Raw genomic sequence first — 17,751 nt, forward strand, 5'->3', positions numbered from 1 at the left:
TCACACTCCCCTTTCAACGGGAACTGGAAAGTCCTAAGAAGTGGCAGCGGCCGTCCTCCGCCCCCCGCGTCCACTGGGGAGTGGAAATGACCCCCAGGCCCGACAAGCCCCGCCCCCACGTCCCCGGGCTCCTAGCCACGCCCCCACGCCGGCTCCCTCAGCGGCCCCTCCTTCCACGCCGTCCACGCTGCCCTCTCATTGGTCCGCTTCCGCGCACACGGCCCGCCCAGTGCCCCAAGGAGCCTCCAGTTCCGCGTGCGCCACGCTACGTCCTTCCGGGTCTCCCCCTCCCCCGCCCCCGTGGGGTCGCGCATCGCCCCCGCCTTGGCGGTTTCCCGCGGCGCCCCCTGCTGGAGCCGGCCTCGCACAGCTGCCTCTGGACCTTCGCAGCAACGCTGGGCGGTGCGCAGAGAAGGACGCAGAGCCGAGCAGTGTGCAGCCTGAGCAGCGGGACCGCGGTGTCCCTCGGTGGCCTCCTGTGCGGCTGCGTGAGCTGGCCCTGCTCCTCGTCTGCAGTGGCCGAGGGACCCTCACGGAGCATGCGCAGGGCAGCTGGCTTTCACAGCCCCAAGGACTGTCCCAAATTTATAGGACCCTTCCTGCAAATATTCGAGTATTAGTTTCTTTCATGATAGTCATTCTCATCCATGTATCTAGAACTGCTTTTACTTGGCAAGCATGTGAGAAGATTTTTTTTCTTTTCTATCTTAGAAAAGTCCCTTCTATTACAGTTTAGCTAAATGATGATGAGTTCAGTATATGTGAAACTGTTTTTTGGGGTATCTATTGTTATTTTTCTGAAGCCAGAGTTGAAGTTTGAAATTATTAAATGTATACCTTGTAATAAATCATATATTTGTATGCGTTAGGTGCAGAAATCACAGATGAAGTATGTTCATTGTTTGTTCAGTCTTCTATAACCGTAAGCGTTTTCCTTGGTTATAAGAGATTCCAAGAGTACCATGCTGAAAACTGGCCTACAGTTAAAAACATGAAGTTCTAATTCTGGCAGTTCCCGCCATACATAGTGGCTGTGTGGTCAGGTGCATCAAGACCCTGAATGTTGCATCTTACCAGGGGATTTTTATTTTGTCATTAGGGAGTATAGTTCTTTCTCATGACCGGAAGTTCTGTCATTAGTTTTAAAAATGGGCCTTGTTCTGAATGTCCCTTGCTTCTTACCTACATTATTGCATTTTTACTTCGTTAAACTTTAAGTATAATTTCAATATCTGAAATTATTTGTCTGAGGGAGAGGAGGTGATCTCTTTATTTGGAAGCCTAACTTGTCACAGTGTGGTCTCTTCCTCCATTAGGTCACATTAATTTGAGTTTATATTTGTACACCCAGACTGCTCGGAGAGGGCTTGGTGTTTAACATGCGCTCAGCAAATAATACGTGAATACTTAGATAGATGATTGATAGATAAATAGGTAGGTAGGTGGATGGATGGATAGATAGATGGATGGATGGATAGATAGGTAGATAGATGATAGATAGATAGATAGATAGATAGATAGATAGATAGATAGATAGTAAATAATGCATACCTACCTAGACAACTTGGGTTAAAGATGCTTCCTTCCTGGAAAAGGTTTAAGTTTGAGTCCCTGAGACACTAGAGGGCGCCCACCACTCCTTAATTAAAGGTAACTTCCTCTGAAAGTCTAGACTCTAGGCCTTTGGAGAAATCCTTATGGTAAAATTCCTCTGCCTTTCTCCACAGTGCCACTTCTGAGACAAACAGGTTTCCTTCTTAGAAATCTTTGATAGATATTGTTTCCTCAAGCCCAAGCTTTCTCAAGAGCCGTGGCCCCATGCCAGCTGTCTCCAGTTCAGTTGAAAAGCCTAGAATCCTCTTTTTCCGAAGAGGCTGGCATTAATTGACAAAGTGCAGAATCTGATCATGGTATTTGCCCCAGGGAACACAATCAGCTGTGTTTATGAGGCTTCAGCTCCTAGATGTGTATTGTTCTTGGAGATTGGGGAGTTTTCCTTGGTTTCTTCTTCTCTGGGCCATGATGTGTTACAGTGTTTTTGCAGTTTATCTAGTCCTTAGCTCTTTTGCTTCAGGGTGGCTTTCCAGAATATTTTCTTGTCCACACTGGAACCAAAAGTCCTTACAGTGTACCTCTCTATCGAATACTTTGAGCCTTCAAGTTTGTTTAATATTATTATTGCTGTACTTGCTGTCTCTTGGTAACATTTTCCAGGCATATTTTCCCCCATCCTTATTTTTTCTTTATTAGTATTTTACAAATCCATGCATGATTTGTTTTCAGACTCAAGAGGAGCACGTTTTTATGCATTTTGTATCATACATACTTTCTTGGTTTATAGAAAAATATAAGCAGCATAAAAAGATAAAATATTGTGCACATTCCAGAACTCTAATGTTGGGGAGGAAGAATTTCTCTGCAATTCAAGGTCCTTTTAGCTGGACTAAGAATCAATTTGATATGGGAAGATGAAGACTTGAAAATCAAATTTAATACTGTCTGTATGGGGAAGCCACATAGATATGGGAATTTCAAAGACAGGCAAAATAAGGTATATTTGTTGTTCTGAACGAAGGAGACAGGGCAGGGGTCTGGGTCTTCATAGAGAGGGAAGGTAATTCACAGAGGGATAAGAAGAGCAGATGTTTGGTAATTAGATGTTTGCCCTACCGTACAAATGGGTCACTCAGAGGAATGCCTGGGTGGCTCAGTGGTTGAGCGTCGGCCTTCAGCTCAGATCCTGATCTCAGGGTCCTGGGATCAAGTCCTTCATCAGTCTCCCCAGAGGGAGCCTGCTTCTGCCTATGTCTCTCTCTCTCTCTCTCTCTCTGTGTCTCTCGTGAATAAATAAATAATCTTTTAAAAAATGAAAAATGAGTCATTCAGATAAAATTTATCTCTGTTAATAACTCTTTTTCTAGGAAAGACCACCAATTTAGAATCTTCTGTTTGGTTAAGAGAGGGACAAAAGTTCTCCTGAGACTGGGGTATCAAGTGGGATATCAAGTGCCTTTAACTCAAAATAATCGACATGCCAAAGTGGTACATTTGGAGTGGAATGGTCGTGACTGTTTTTCAGTTTCCCCATCTAAAAATTCCTTGGGAGTTTTACATATTAAAAGTTGAGCTGGTAGGTTGTTTCATCTCATTGATCTAGTCTCCTAGTCCTGACAATGGGGCAGTTTAGTCAAACTCATTTCAGGAGGCAGTGATCCAGTTGTATTCTCCAGTTTAGGCCTAATCAGGCACTAAATAAGAGAAATTTCTATGGAAACAAAAGAGAAGCAATGGTTAATGTTTGGATCAAATGTTAACCCAGTTTTTCTTGTTTTGTTTTTCTTAATTTATGATGGACATACAGAGAGAGAGAGAGAATGAGAGAGAGAGAGGTAGAGACACAGGAGGAGGGAGAAGCAGGCTCCATGCCAGGAGCCAGACATGGGACTCAATCCCGGGACTCCCGGATAATGCCCTGGGCCAAAGGCAAGTGCTAAACCACTGAGCCACCCAGGGTTCCCCTTAACCCAGTTTTTGAGTCTCAGGATAGCCAGTTGAGAAAACTTCTGAAGTCAAACGTGAAGCATCTTCAATTAGAATGAGGTCACGTATTGGCAATCTGACGGATCTTCCTAGATTACACTTCAGATGTCTCTGGGGATCTCTTGAGTGGCCCATAGAGCAACAGGACAAAGACTGTCTATGCATGAGCTATTATGGCACTTTCTTCACATCAAGTCATTTATACTTAGTTTGCCAGGGCTCCAGGAGAAAGGGAAGTCTTAGATCTCAAAGGATTTGAAGTCAGAGAGATGGGAGAAGAATCAAAAGGTTAGTATGGAGACTTGAAGCCACGCATTGGAGGACACTAAGAAGAAATTACGATCTAGTTCAGTTTGTAATGGATAGTATTGAAATAGTGTATCTACAAAGATATGTTATTGAAACATATTTTCTCTCTATACTCCCCCTCATTTTTACCAAAGATAGCCACATTAACAGTATTTTGTTTCCAAAATGAGTCTAGTATCAGAAAAATCTTGGCCTGATTATTTATATAAGTGCAGCAAGAACAGTGGTTAACCCTATAGACTTTTTAAAATCTGTAATGCTGGAGGTTTCACAAAGACTCTCCGGATCAAACCTTTTTTTAAATATTTTTTTAGATTTTTAAAATTTAAATTGAGTTAACATATATTATTACTGGTTTCAGGAGTAGTGGTCAGTATTTTATCAATAGCATATAACACCCAGTGCCCATTACATCATGTGTCTTCCCTTTTTTTAAGATTTTATTTATTTGAGAGAGAGAGAGGAGAGAGAGAGTACAAGGATGAGCAGGGGGAGGGGTAGAGGGACAAGCAGACCCCCTGCTGAGCAGGGAGCCTGGGATCACCACCTGAGCCAAAGGGAAACACTTACCCAACTGAACCACCTACTTGCCCCAATCATATGCCCTCCTTAATGGCCATCACCAAGTTACCCCGTCCCCTCACACCCCTTCCCTCCAGCAACCCTCCGTTTGTTTCCTATGATTAAGTCTCTTACAGTTTGTCTCCCTCCCTGATTTCATCTTATTTTTTTTCCTCTGTTCCCCTATGACCCTCTGTTTTGATTCTTAAATTCCACAATGAGTGAGGTTATATATTTGTCTTTCTCTGATTGACTCATTTCACTTAGCATAATACCCTCACTTCCATCCATGTCGTTGCAAATGGCCCGATTTCATTTTTCAAAGGCTGAGTAATATTTCATTGGAATATTCCATAATATTCCACATCTTCTTTTTCCGTTCATCTGTTGATGGACATCTGGGCTCTTTCCATAATTTGGTTATTGTGGACATTGCTGCTCTAAGCATTGGGGTACAGGTACCCCTTCGGATTACTACATTTCTATCTTTGGAGTAAATATCCAAGACTGCAATTGCTAGGTCATAGGGCAGCTCTATTTTCAACTTTTGGGGGAACCTCTAAATCGAACTTTAAATTCTCTTAAGGCCAGAAGCCAAGCCAAATCCTTGCCATCACACCTAATCTGCAATACCCATATGTTTGGGTGAATTCCACTCTTCTCGAGGTCCCCAATATATCCTGGGGTTCCTGCACATGCCAGGAAGTAACCTCTACTCACCTAGTAAGGTTGTTTGGAATTCGGAAACCAAGGTATCAGGGTAACATTTCCAGGGGTCTTTATTGGCTCCATAAAATCAGCTTTAGTTCCTTAAACCTGCCTAATTATATCTGAGTCTATGCCATTCTCTCAAATATGACATCCAGTCAAAGCCCCTGTAATATAACTACTGTTTCCAATTATGTCTTGTCATAAGGAGAACACATGTTTATTGCACTTATGCAAATAAATATATTGCCATAAAAATATAAGAATTCTCACTGAGATTTTCCAGAGCATTCAGGTAAGGCGAGAAGATAAATTTTTCAATTGGTTCACAAAGGCGTATTTTGTCAAATTGTTGTAAGTTAGGTAACCTGAGAGATTCTTAAATCTGGGGTGGGGGTGGGGAAGAGGCATTTTTTTTAAAAATCAGTAATGTTTTGAGGCGCCTGAGTGGCTCAGTTGTTCAGCCTCTGCCTTTGGCTCAGGTCCTGATCCCAGAGTCCCAGGACCTAATCCTGCATGAGGCCCTGGGTGGGGAGCCTGCCTGTCCCTCTGCCTTTGTCTCTGCCTCTCTCCCTGTGTCTCTCATGAATAAATAAAGTCTTTAAAAAAAAAAAAAAAAGCCAGTAATGTTTGAAACAAAAAGTCATAAAAAGTATAATTATTTTCCTCAAGTCATTCAATCCCATGTTATTAATTCTTGTTCTGTTTGAATACAATCTTTCCACTAGTCCTGGAAATCTTTACATAGTTCAGTATTTTGGTTTTGGTTTTAGTTTTTTAGAGAGAGCGACTAAGGGGAGAGGAGCAGAGGAAGAGAGAGAATCTGAAGCAGGCTCCAAGCCCAGTGCAGAGCCCAAAGTGAGGCTCCTCTCATGACCCCAAGATCATGAACCGAAATCAAGAGTTGGACGCTTAGCCAATTAAGCCACCCAGGCAGGCTCCCCAACGTAATTCAGTTTTATGATCTTAAGGTTACCAGACACCTATACGTGGAATTTTTTCCATAACTGTCACTAAAGATGTAGCACGTTTGCAGGAAACTTTTATAGTGGCATCTAAGTAAAAGTATAACTGTCTGTAAATGATAAAGACTTAAAAATGGCCATAGTTAAGGATCTGATTAGAGTTCATTAAAATGTGATTGACAAGGAATTTGATTTTTTTTGTGACATACAATACTTTAAAATAATAACATACCAAGACGTCATATTTCTAGGAGTTTCACATAATTTTAGATAACAGGTCTACATAAATATAACCTAACAGGGTTTAATATCACCTTGTTGGCAATGCTTCTCATGTAATTTCACATACTAAATAAGCCTAATTAGTTTTATTTCTAAAAAAAAAAAAATTTTTTTTTGTTTAATCTACCTGGGGTCTGGTGGGAAATTGCACTTAGATTCTGCGCAAGAGACTTCATTTTAGAATTTGATTGTGGGAAGTATGTCCAAAAAAAGTAACACAAGGTTTGAGCATTTGATTAAATAGGATCACAATCATTATGAAACAATATATAATTGTTCCATTTAATGAAACCAACAAGAAAAGGTAGCAGAGGCAAATACAGACGGTTACATAGTTGTGAGTAAAATTTAGTTCTTTCAATATTAAGACTGTTTTCTTAAGTAATCAAAGACCCGATAGGCATGGACATTATTTTGGGAAACTTAGAATCATTGGTTTTTGGTTTTTCTAGGCAGATAATTTAAAAAGTAAAGAACAACTATTGTTTACAATTTCTCATAAAGGGCAAAGCAACAGTTTAAGAAAACTTTGTTCTTCCAACAAAGAGAAAACAGAAACTTTGCACCTTTGTACTTTTGATATTAAACTTGTTTACTGGGATGCCTGGGTGGCTCAGCGATTGAGCACCTGCCTTCGGCCCAGGGTATGATCCTGGAGTCCCACATCTGGCTCCCTGCCAGGAGCCTGCTTCTCCCTCTGCCTATGTCTCTGCCTCTCTCTGTCTCTCTCTGTCTCTCTCTGGGTCTTTCATGAATAAATACATAAATACATAAATAAATCTTATTTACTTATTTAAATTTATCCTAATCTTAGCCACTACTGACCACACATAAAGTTTCTTCCCAAAGACTTTTTCCCCCTAAATGTACAACTTTCTTTATTTAGCACTCAAATTGTGACCTAAATTTTCCCTCTATAATAACCAGTCTTGCTGTAATACTTCCTTTTCAATCTCAACAATTATGTACTTTTATTTTTCATGCTGCTTCTTAGCAAAAACACTATCTTACTTTCCTCACATAGAATTGTCATTTCCAGTAGCCTTAATTACATTTCTTAATATTCTTAATGCTTAATGAAACCTTAATTTCTAGTGAAAACTAGTTGTGAACCGTTATATCAGAACTCTTCAGGTTGCCAAATTTATGAATATGTTTCATTATTTTTAGAAACATGTATTTTTATAATATAATCTTTCAATAAAGCATAAAATGTGTTTACTAACAGACCCAAATTTATCTTTAGTTTCTCTATAATAAGACAGAAGTAGATAGACATGTTCAGTACTTAATGGTTCATTATTTTCTCTGACTCGGAAGAGATCTAGATTACTAACAAACCTCGCTTTACTCATCATTTAACTTAGCAAAACTTTGAAATTTTTAGCTTTCCAAAGATTTTGGAAGCTAGTTAGAAGTTACCTACAAAGCTTTTCATTTTATTTTTATCTATTTCATTTCTATCTATCTATCTATTTTTATGAAAAACTTCTCCCTAAAGTTTGCATGTTAAAAAGACTGCCTCTGGGTCTTAGAGAAAATGGAGGTAGAAAATGTATATCAAAAGCAGAGAGAGAGTATATAAGTTTTCTTGAAAGTGGATATTGGAGCATCTCTGCCTGTTATCATAGGTACTGTATACTCTGGCCATAAAAGCGCTTTTCAGAAGTTTGCATTTAATTTTATTTATTTTTTCTTAAAGATTTTATTTATTTATTTCTGTGAGACACACAGAGAGAGAGAGAGGCAGAGGGAGAAGCAGGCTCCATGCAGGGAGCCGGATGTGGGACTCCATCCCGGGGTTGTGGGATCAGGACATGAGCTAAAGGCCAGTGCTCAACCGCAGAGCCACTCAGGCATCCCCTGCATTTTAAAAAGGCCTCTTTCCCTCCACTCTACCCTCTCTTCTTTTTAAATATAGTCTCAAAAAATAAATAAATTAATTAATTAATTAATTAAAAATAAATTCAGTCTCAGGAAACTGTGGAATGTGTTTATATTTCTTACATGGTAAGATTTATAATCTCAAGGGACTGAGAATGCAAAAGAAATTTTTGTCTAGAGTTTCAGGGTAATTCCTATTAAAAACTTACTCCTCTTTTTAAAGTACAAAACAATTTTGTTCCAATATGCTGATTTTTAAAATAATATCCACAAACATTTTGAAAGGAATATGCAAGGTTTGGAGAGTGGTAAAGACAGGTGGTCTTTAACTTGTTTCTAGAGTTGTAGAGATTCTGTAGAGATTTGTAAAATAAGGAGAGTTATTCCTAATTCCCAAAAGACTGGATTATATCAAAGGATTGGCCCATCTTTTTAAATGAATTTACTTCTTCATATTGCAGAGAATTTTAACCGAATTAGGAGCCCAAAATTTATGCCTTTGTAAAGTCTATCTAAAGCATTTAAACAACAGCCTTGTTTTTCTGGATACACAATTTAAACTGGGCTTCTATTAGCCCCTGAATATTGGCCTTTTGTAAATCATTTATGGGAGGGCCTAAGGGATATTTTGGTTATATATTTCCTCAGAAGCCAAAGTCGTGAATACAGTCAAGTAATCTTTCAAATCACTCCCAAAATGTGGTAGAATCTCTTCAGAGTAGAAGTAAAGGGGCTTTATAATTGAAAAGCTCTGCTGTGATCCAGGGGAACGGGATTTTGCTGTTGTGTAGTTGTGGGGCTGGGTGGAGACAGGAGGGCAGTCAATCTAGCATACTCCTGCAAAGGGCATTGATTGTATAGGCATGCCTGAGGCTTGCAGAACTTGATTACAGAGCTAAGGCAGGTAGGACCAAAGCAACCTTTATTGCTAATCTCCTGCTGCTTTTGTGAAACTCATTTTCTGGCTTTCAGCATTTACCTGAGCAACATGTATATTTTGAACCTAGAGATTAAGCCAGAGTGATCTCTGTAAATCTTGTAGGAAAGGGGAATTAAAACAGGCAGTTGCAGCCAAACTTTAAGAAGGAGAATTCACATTGCCTGTGGACATTTCCTTTTGTCTTGCGTCTGATTTCGGGTCTTTATCTTGTCAATGGAGTCCCTAAGGTGAGCCACTATAAGGCAAGCCAGGGCTCCTTAATATATATTTTTTAATACAGTCAATTTAAAGGATCCATTGTAAAAATAAATGAATGATACATTGTGTGGCCATTGATGCATAGGATCTATTAATAGTGACTTCTCTTGCTTTTTTTTAAGACTTTATTTATTTCTTCATGAAATGACACAGAGAGAGAAGCAGAGACATAGGCAGGGGGAGAAGCAGGCTCCTCTCAGGGAACCTGATGTGGGACTCGATCCCAGACCCTGGGATCAGGCCCAGAGCCAAAGGCAGATGCTCAACCGCTGAGCCACCCAGGCGTCCCCTGTTAATAGTCACTTAAACCAATGAGCTTTCTAATGGCTTAACCAAAGACACAATAGGTGTCTAGAGAGGATGCAGACGATGCAGCCCCCCTGATCCAAAAGTGTACTTATGAAATTAGTCTAAGAGAGCAAAGACCTTCATTGCGCAGGCAGTAAGGATGGTATAATGAATGAGATGTGCCTGGTCTCTCATGACAATGTGATACATCTCCAGTCTCAGATCCACTAATTCATGATATCAGGTAGGCGCTTCTGGAAAGAGACTTTCCTGCACTAACGAGGAAGGAATGCTGAGATGACAAAGATGCCTATGAACTGGAACCTCTCATGACACAGCTGAACAGAGAAATTCTGATCCCCAGTGGATTCGATTGCCCACCAAGGTGCACCCTGGTAAGTGCACCCTCCCGATGGTGACAGGGGAGACCAAAGAAAATTTTCGCGTTGGGCAAAAGCCAAGCTCTTAGGACATAGAACAAGACAAAAGGAAAATAGTAACAGATCAAAGCCTTCGGTCTCCTGGAGCCACACTAATACCTGGGAAATATGTGCTGTGGAGTTGGGACTCCATGTTCTTTTCCAGTGTACTTACTTCACGAAGTTTACTTGAGTTTGGGGGTGACCTAGTGTCAACATAACCCTTTCCAGACCAACTTATCCTATCATGAGTGTCTTCTTCTTGCGCCTGCCAGCATTCAAATAGCTTTAGAGTGCTCAATCCATACCCACAAATTATAATGCCTTGGCTCCCAAGAAGTCCCTTAGCAAGAGACCACAAACAGTATAAAAGACACAGACAAAACAAAAACAACAACAAAAAAAAGCAAAGACCATCTCTGGGAGGAAAAGGATCAGTTAGTTACCAAAGAGTACTCTGTCAAATTAAGCAGAGTCATTTAGTCCAAGAAACTAGTTCCACAAATATTCTCTGTTCCTAATCTAAACGTAGAAAGAGAGAAAAAGAATTCTTACCATTCTGGCTCCATCACTACCCTCGCACTCCACAGAGACTAAAAGAGGCAGACATGATAAATCTTACCTGATGCCAGCAATGTGGCAGATCTCCTAAGTTTCTAAGCTGCAGCAGAGTCTGGGTCAAGAAGTATCCGAGGAGTTAAAGTATCCTGGCATTTAGGACAGCTGTAGGGGAGCAAATAACCCTGTCCCTTCAAAGCTCCCTGAGGCTAGACTCAAATTGGTATGAAAAGACTTAAAAAGAGAAAACCAACCATACACTGTACATATGGGGAATTCACAAAGACACGGATATTCCAAAGACAGGGAAAATGAAGCAGATAGATATAGATATAGATATAGATATAGATATAGATAGATAGATATAGATATTTATATATATACTATACAGGATATATATATCACATTAAACTAAGGAAACTAGTATATATATACACCATACACATATATACTATACAGTAGGTGAGATATATATATATCTTGGAGCCCTTCTTCGGGGCCGGCGCGGACTTGGCTGGCTCGGGCATATCGACCAGGCTTTCTCCTGAGAGAAGAGAAATGGAGTCCGCTTCGCCGAAGGAGTTTGAGAGGAACCCAACGCACTCCCTAGAGCAGATGTTTGATAGATGTTTGACCTACCATAGGTGTGTGTCACTGATATAAAATTGATCTCTGTTAATAATACTTATTCGAGAAAGGTACCCTTTAGCCAATTTAGATTCTCCTCTATCGTTAAGAGAAGAAGAAAAATATCTCAAGCATGCGGGCTCTCAAGTGCCTTCAACTCAAAATAACCCACACTCCAAAGACTCACAACTGCAGGGCAGTGGCCCCTCCTGAACAACTACACTATAAAAACTCTGAATATGTTATACACTAGATTGCCTACCTGGCATTCGAAAATACAAGAGTGTGATTTCTAATATTGAATATTAATCCATAAGTTAATCGGCATTCCTATTAATAATCAGATCTTACTGTAATAAAACACCTTTCACTAAAGCAGCCAGGCTGACCCGCTGCATCAAGATCTGACCAATGGGAGAGCAGAACTCCAGCCAATCACTAGACGGCAGGCCGTACACAAGCCGACGAATCAGCGGTGGCAGAGCCTATCCTTCATTTGCATAACGTTGGCTACAAATAGACAGGCTCCCGAGGCGGACTCCATTTTCTCTTCTCCGGAGAAAGCCGAGTCGGTATGCCCGAGCCCGCCAAGTCCGCGCCGGCCCCGAAGAAGGGCTCCAAGAAGGCGGTGACCAAGGCGCAGAAGAAGGACGGCAAGAAGCGCAAGCGCAGCCGCAAGGAGAGCTACTCGGTGTACGTGTACAAGGTGCTGAAGCAGGTGCACCCCGACACGGGCATCTCGTCCAAGGCCATGGGCATCATGAACTCGTTCGTCAACGACATCTTCGAGCGCATCGCGGGCGAGGCGTCGCGCCTGGCGCATTACAACAAGCGCTCGACCATCACGTCCAGGGAGATCCAGACGGCCGTGCGCCTGCTGCTGCCCGGGGAGCTGGCCAAGCACGCCGTGTCCGAGGGCACCAAGGCCGTCACCAAGTACACCAGCTCCAAGTGAGCGTTCTCCGAGGCACCATCCAACCCAAAGGCTCTTTTCAGAGCCACACGGTTTCACCAGCAGAGCTGTGCGACTGGCACTCGCTGTACTCGTAGCTTGGGGTCCGGTCAGGTTAGTAGGGACCTCCGGGACGCCACCGCCCGTAGCCGAGGTCGGGTGGCGGGCTCCCCGCCCGTGACTCTGACAGCCGTGGTGTGCACACGCGTCCCCAGCAGCGGGAACGAACGCGCACTGGAATGGTCCCCACTCGCAGCCCTCGCCCTTGGAGCCCCGGATCGCCTTCCTGACAGGTGTTCGGGCGCGGGCAGTGCTGGAGGGATCTCTAAGCTCCGAGGACTGACCTGGAGGCCCCGGGCTCCCGCCTTCTGTTCAGTGTCGCCCCACAGGGTGGGGACGGCCACAGGGACCTTTGAAAAGCGCGTCTTTACAGGCGAGGGTTCCTCTTCGGTGCCACAGGGCTCGCCACCCCGGGTTCTTTGTGTGGCTCGGATTCCTCCCCGCCTCCCCCCGCCCACGCCCGCCTCCCTCTGCCCCACTCGCTTGCTCCGGGCTGTCCGGGACCTGGCTGGACACCTGCTGCGGGTCTGTAAGTGTGTTGGGCGGCTGAACGCTCCAGTCCGGACACCGGTCCCTAGAGTTAGCGGGCGTGGCTGTACCCTTCCCTTCCTCAGCTGCTCTGAAAAGGCGTTCGTTACATTTGATGCTTAGGGGTTACGGGGAAGACTGCGTTCCCCTCGCGCTCTCCTCCCTGACTCCCACATGAGCTGCGAAGACCTTTCTGGGCCTTCAGCCGCCTCCGTCTCCTCCCTAGCGCAGCCACAGGAGGAGAAGGCTGGCTCAGCACCCCGAGTCCAGCCTTTTCTGTCACGGGCGAGTCCCCTCCGAGCCGTCCACCTGTCCTGTCTCCAGCCCCGGCCCCCCAGCTCAGTGATCCCGGAGAGAAGCCCCGACACCCGGGCTCAGAGAGCGGAGAAGAGCAGGACGTGCGTTTTAACATTGTGATGCTGGACACCAAGGTCTGGAAGGTTTGTGGTTTGTGAGCACCTGATGCCCAAGAGCCTACACCCCGAAAGTCAAAAGTAGAATCGGTCTCCTTGCCTCATTTCTCCGCACGCTGCCATGTGGAGGCTTCCTTTTCGAAGTTAGGTGAGAAAGATTGGGTCCAGAACACCTCACCTGTGAACGGAAAGACCTAATGCACCCAGGAATAGCTAACTCTGTCCTCCTCTATCCCTTATTCTCCCAAAAAGGCAAACAATCACAAGGAAACAAGTATTTTCTGGTTGCCAAATTAAAACTGCACTTCAAATTCTGATCCTCTTGTTCCAGTCTGAGATAATACCAAACTCTCCTGTGCGTAGAGAATCTACTTTCCATACCAGAGGGAGCCCAGTTCTGGAATAAAGCACCTGCTCATGGATTATTCCTCTCAGGGCCTTACAGGGACCCCTCCCCTACTGCACAACATCAGAAATCGAGCCCATAGCCTGCCCCTCACCTAAAACTCAAACCAAATCTCAGAGGCTCCAGCCTCCAGGATTTTAAAATGTTCTCTGCCTGAAATGTCCTTAATTCCGCTGCATCCCTAACAAACACACGCACGCACAGTTTTTTAAATCAACAACTCACCTTTCCGCTCAATCTAAACGCTATTGGAGAAGCTGAGCCACACTAATAAAGTCTCTCACAGCCAGCCACAAAGGACTGGCTGTATTCCCAGCCCCAGACTAATCATTACTAAGTGGCTGGGACCCTCAGGACTACTGCGGTTGAATCAGGACCTGATCCCTGAGACTAGTGAGAAACTCTGCCTTCTCTGGAGCACAGAACAACCAGCAAGGGGAGACCTGACAACACTGAAAAACGTTAGAGAAAAGGGGGGGGGGGCGGTCATGGCACTGCCTGATACAAAGCCTTCTAGGCAGAAATAAAGAGCATCCATTTGGTCATTCCTATCCAGATGCCAAACAATTATGTCCTGAGGATTCAGAGCAGGGCTTCTAACCTTATGAGTGCATCAAAATCACCTGGAGGCTTGCTGGAGGACAGATTACTGGCCCCACTCCCAGAGATTCTGTTCCTTGGCTCTGGGCAAAATCTGGGAACTTGGCTTCCTAACAAGTTTCCACAGATACAAATGTTGCTTGTAGCTACTCTGCTTTGAGAACATCTGATACATGGAGAACAAGCCAAACAAAAGCCCTTCCTGGGAGGGGGGGGGGTGGTTCTGATGGTAAAGTTGAGCTTATGACATATGAGGAAAGGAAAATCAGGAGTGCCTGGGTGGCTCTGTCAGTTCAGCATCTGCCTTTACCTCCGGTTATGATCCCAGGGACCTGGGTTCAAGCCCCACATTTGGGCTCCCTGCTCTGAGGGGAACCTGCTTCTCCCTCTACACCCACCCCACTCTTGTGCTCTCGATTTCTCTCAAATAAAATCTTGTTTAAAAATGAGGAAAGAAAAATCAGAGGAGAGTTGAAGCAATTCCTTTATTTGGTCAGATATTGATTTCCTCTGTGTGAGGTATTAAGCTACAGCAGGAAGTGTTGGACAAGAGACCAAGAGAGGAGAGATCATCATCACACTGATGCCTCAGCTCAATCATTTCAAATAGCAGTTCTCACCGCTATGAAATCATTTGAGATAAAACAGGTGCCGTGCCCTGATACTGATGAGATGATGCTTCCAATGAGGAAACCAATGACCTAGGGGGTAGGTAGTCCAGGGCAAGGGACTGTTGGTACAATAAAGTCCTAGGGCAGGGATGACTTTGTGCTCAGGGGTGGAAGGGATCCAGGGTGGCTCAGAGGCTGGGAGACTTGTAAGCAAAGGTCAGGTGTTAGGACATAAGGCCGAGGGTTAAACGGGTGCCTGAAAATGTTGGGCTTTGTTGGCCAAAGAAGGCACCCAGGTAATTATTGTGTCAAGAGAAACTATTAGAATTTGAAAGCACTCAGGGTGCTGTGTGGAAAATGGTATTTGTGGGTTTAGAGGTAGAAACAAGCAGAAGAAAGAACGGAAGAGTTATTGCAATAACCCTGGTGAAATTATTACAGGTGCTATGGACGAAAAAGTCCCAAGAATTCATTGATGAACACAGTTTCATGGGTAAAGAAAAGTGTGGATGACATTGATGGAGCACTTTCCAGGTGTTGAAGACACTGTGCCAGACTCTCTCCTTAAAGGGCAGCTCACATCATCCTTCTCAACATCCACAGTATCCACATACAACCATTCTCTCTGTCTAGTTGACTAGGGATGAGCCAGGTGTGGGGATGGAGTTGGGACCAGATGGTGCACCTCCAGGTTGTGTGCTTGCCCACAGCCTACGATGAGGCTGAAGTTCTTGGATGAATGATCACCAACCATGGGACAGGCTGAGGTTTCAGAAACTGGGACAGGACCATTTATAAATCCCCATCAACATTCCATTGGAGGGTCAAGTAAGTAGTTGTAGATATGAACCTGATATTCAGAGGCAACTTTGGGACTGTATAAAGAAATGTTTAAATATTTGGAGTGGCAATTTTACTGTGCTTGGCACACATTAATGCTGGTATTTACCCATGGAGAAAGAATAAGGAATGACTCAAACTTCAGAGAAAAAGAAGGGAGCCAAAGATTCTAAATGCTGAGGAAGAGAATGAAGAGAATAGACTCACAAAAGTCAAGAAAAGAGTATGTCAGGAAAGAGGACATGGCCAACCTATGGTGATGTGTATGAGATGAGGAAAATGACCTTTGCATATGATAAATGGATCTCACTGGAAATTCGGATTATAGGTAACAGAGAGTTACCCAGATTTCGGGGGGACAGCTTCAGGAGTATTCCCTCTTACCTAGGCTTTAAGTGTCCGCACTATGTTGTTCCTCTCTGTCTTGGGTCATCATGGATGACTGATGCTGGCACCTCTCCAGCTGGATCAGTTAGATTTGCTTTCCTAGAAACTAGAAAACAGGACAGAACAGAAAGTCCTGCCTGCTCAGCACTTTTGTCAGGGTGGTAGGAGAACATCTCCTTCAAAAGTTTTTTACATTGCTTAAATAAACTGGAATTGAGTTTTTATGGTTGCATCCACAAATCATTCATCGTTTCACTCACAACTTCTCAGGAAAACATGTAAAGTCAAATATGGTCATGTTAATCATCCTCCACTATCCTGCTCAGTGTCACAGAAGTATTAACTTACCCTCACGTTACTTAGGATGGAGAGTGGTTAGTGATTTGCTGCAGACCACAAAGACAGAAGGAGACAGGTCAGGACTTTAAGAGCATGTATTCATAATTTATAGGTCCCCTTCTTTTTCTCTGGGCCTAATTTCATGAGCAATAATGATAATAGTAATAGCAATAATAATCAAAGAGAAAACATAGAGCACTTACCGTGCACCATGCACTGGACAAAATGGTTTGGTTTTATTCACCCCAAACCTATAAGGTCGATACTACTGTTTTCCCCATTTTACAGATGGGGCAACGGAGACACAGAGAGGTTAAGTGACTCAACCAAAGACAACACAAGCACAAATCTCTCTCTGTACAAGGCTTCCAGTTTCATAGATTTTATATATACCTGAGATGATATTGGGAACTTGTAAACTTAACCTATGATTTGCTCAAAAACGTAGACTCCTACATACTGAGGCCTTGTTAGTGTTATTTACCCAGATGGGTGAATGGAAGACATTTCAGTGGGCCTTAGGAAAAATTCATGACTTCTTCCTGAATCAGGGTGAAAATAAATTCCTCATTGCTTGTATTTACTCCCAAATCATGTGAGATTCAGTTCGTACTTTCAAGCTTTAACTTTAAGGAGTTATTCATGTCACACAGGACAGATCCACCGTGATCAGTTCCCCTCTGAAGGGCAACTCTGCTCCTCCTGATAAATCCAGGACCTTTTCCCTTCAAGTCATTGCTCTGCTATCCCCTGGGACCTGATGTCCCTGCCAAGGGACTGTTGGATCACCTTCTTACCTGGTGGGAAAGGGGAAAGCCCAGACCTGGGAGTGACTTCTGACTTTTGCAGCTCTTAGCCACATTCTTACCTGTGTTCCAGGAAAGCGGGGACATGTTGCCTAAGGCTACAAGGCCACCCGCCCAGCTATGTAGTTTATTCTGTTCAAGTGAACAATCTTAATGGGGGGGGGGGGGGGGGGGGGGAGCCAGCCTACACAGCAAGGAACCTCTAAGACTCTCCACAAAACCACACTGGGATCACACCAAAGGATACAGGGGTAAAGTGGCAGTCTGTGGCATGCTTAAAGAACCTAAGAACAAGAAAGCGGGAACTCACTAGAAAACCAACGTAATTTTTCCCTTATCTGCTGATACTAGGCAAGGTGGGATTTAAACCCTAAAAACCTGGGCTCGCACAGTCAGGATAGGCTGCATGCAGACCATAGAACCATCATCACCTGTTAACTGAAGGGACCTCGGAAGTCTAAGATTCTGTC

At 43.5% G+C, this 17,751-nt stretch overlaps 1 protein-coding gene across 1 annotated transcript; it reads left to right on the forward strand.

Annotated features, from left to right (window-relative positions):
• The first annotated feature begins 11,884 nt into the window (after positions 1 to 11,884).
• LOC119867693 (histone H2B type 1-C/E/F/G/I) lies at positions 11,885 to 12,373 on the forward strand. The gene has a single exon (XM_038584367.1). It carries the CDS (start codon positions 11,914 to 11,916, stop codon positions 12,292 to 12,294), a length of 381 nt encoding a protein of 126 aa, XP_038440295.1. The 5' UTR covers positions 11,885 to 11,913; the 3' UTR covers positions 12,295 to 12,373.
• Positions 12,374 to 17,751: the final 5,378 nt, after the last annotated feature.

The sequence above is a fragment of the Canis lupus genome, chromosome 35, assembly GCF_011100685.1.
Source record: "Canis lupus familiaris isolate Mischka breed German Shepherd chromosome 35, alternate assembly UU_Cfam_GSD_1.0, whole genome shotgun sequence".
Classification (NCBI taxonomy): domain Eukaryota; kingdom Metazoa; phylum Chordata; class Mammalia; order Carnivora; family Canidae; genus Canis; species Canis lupus.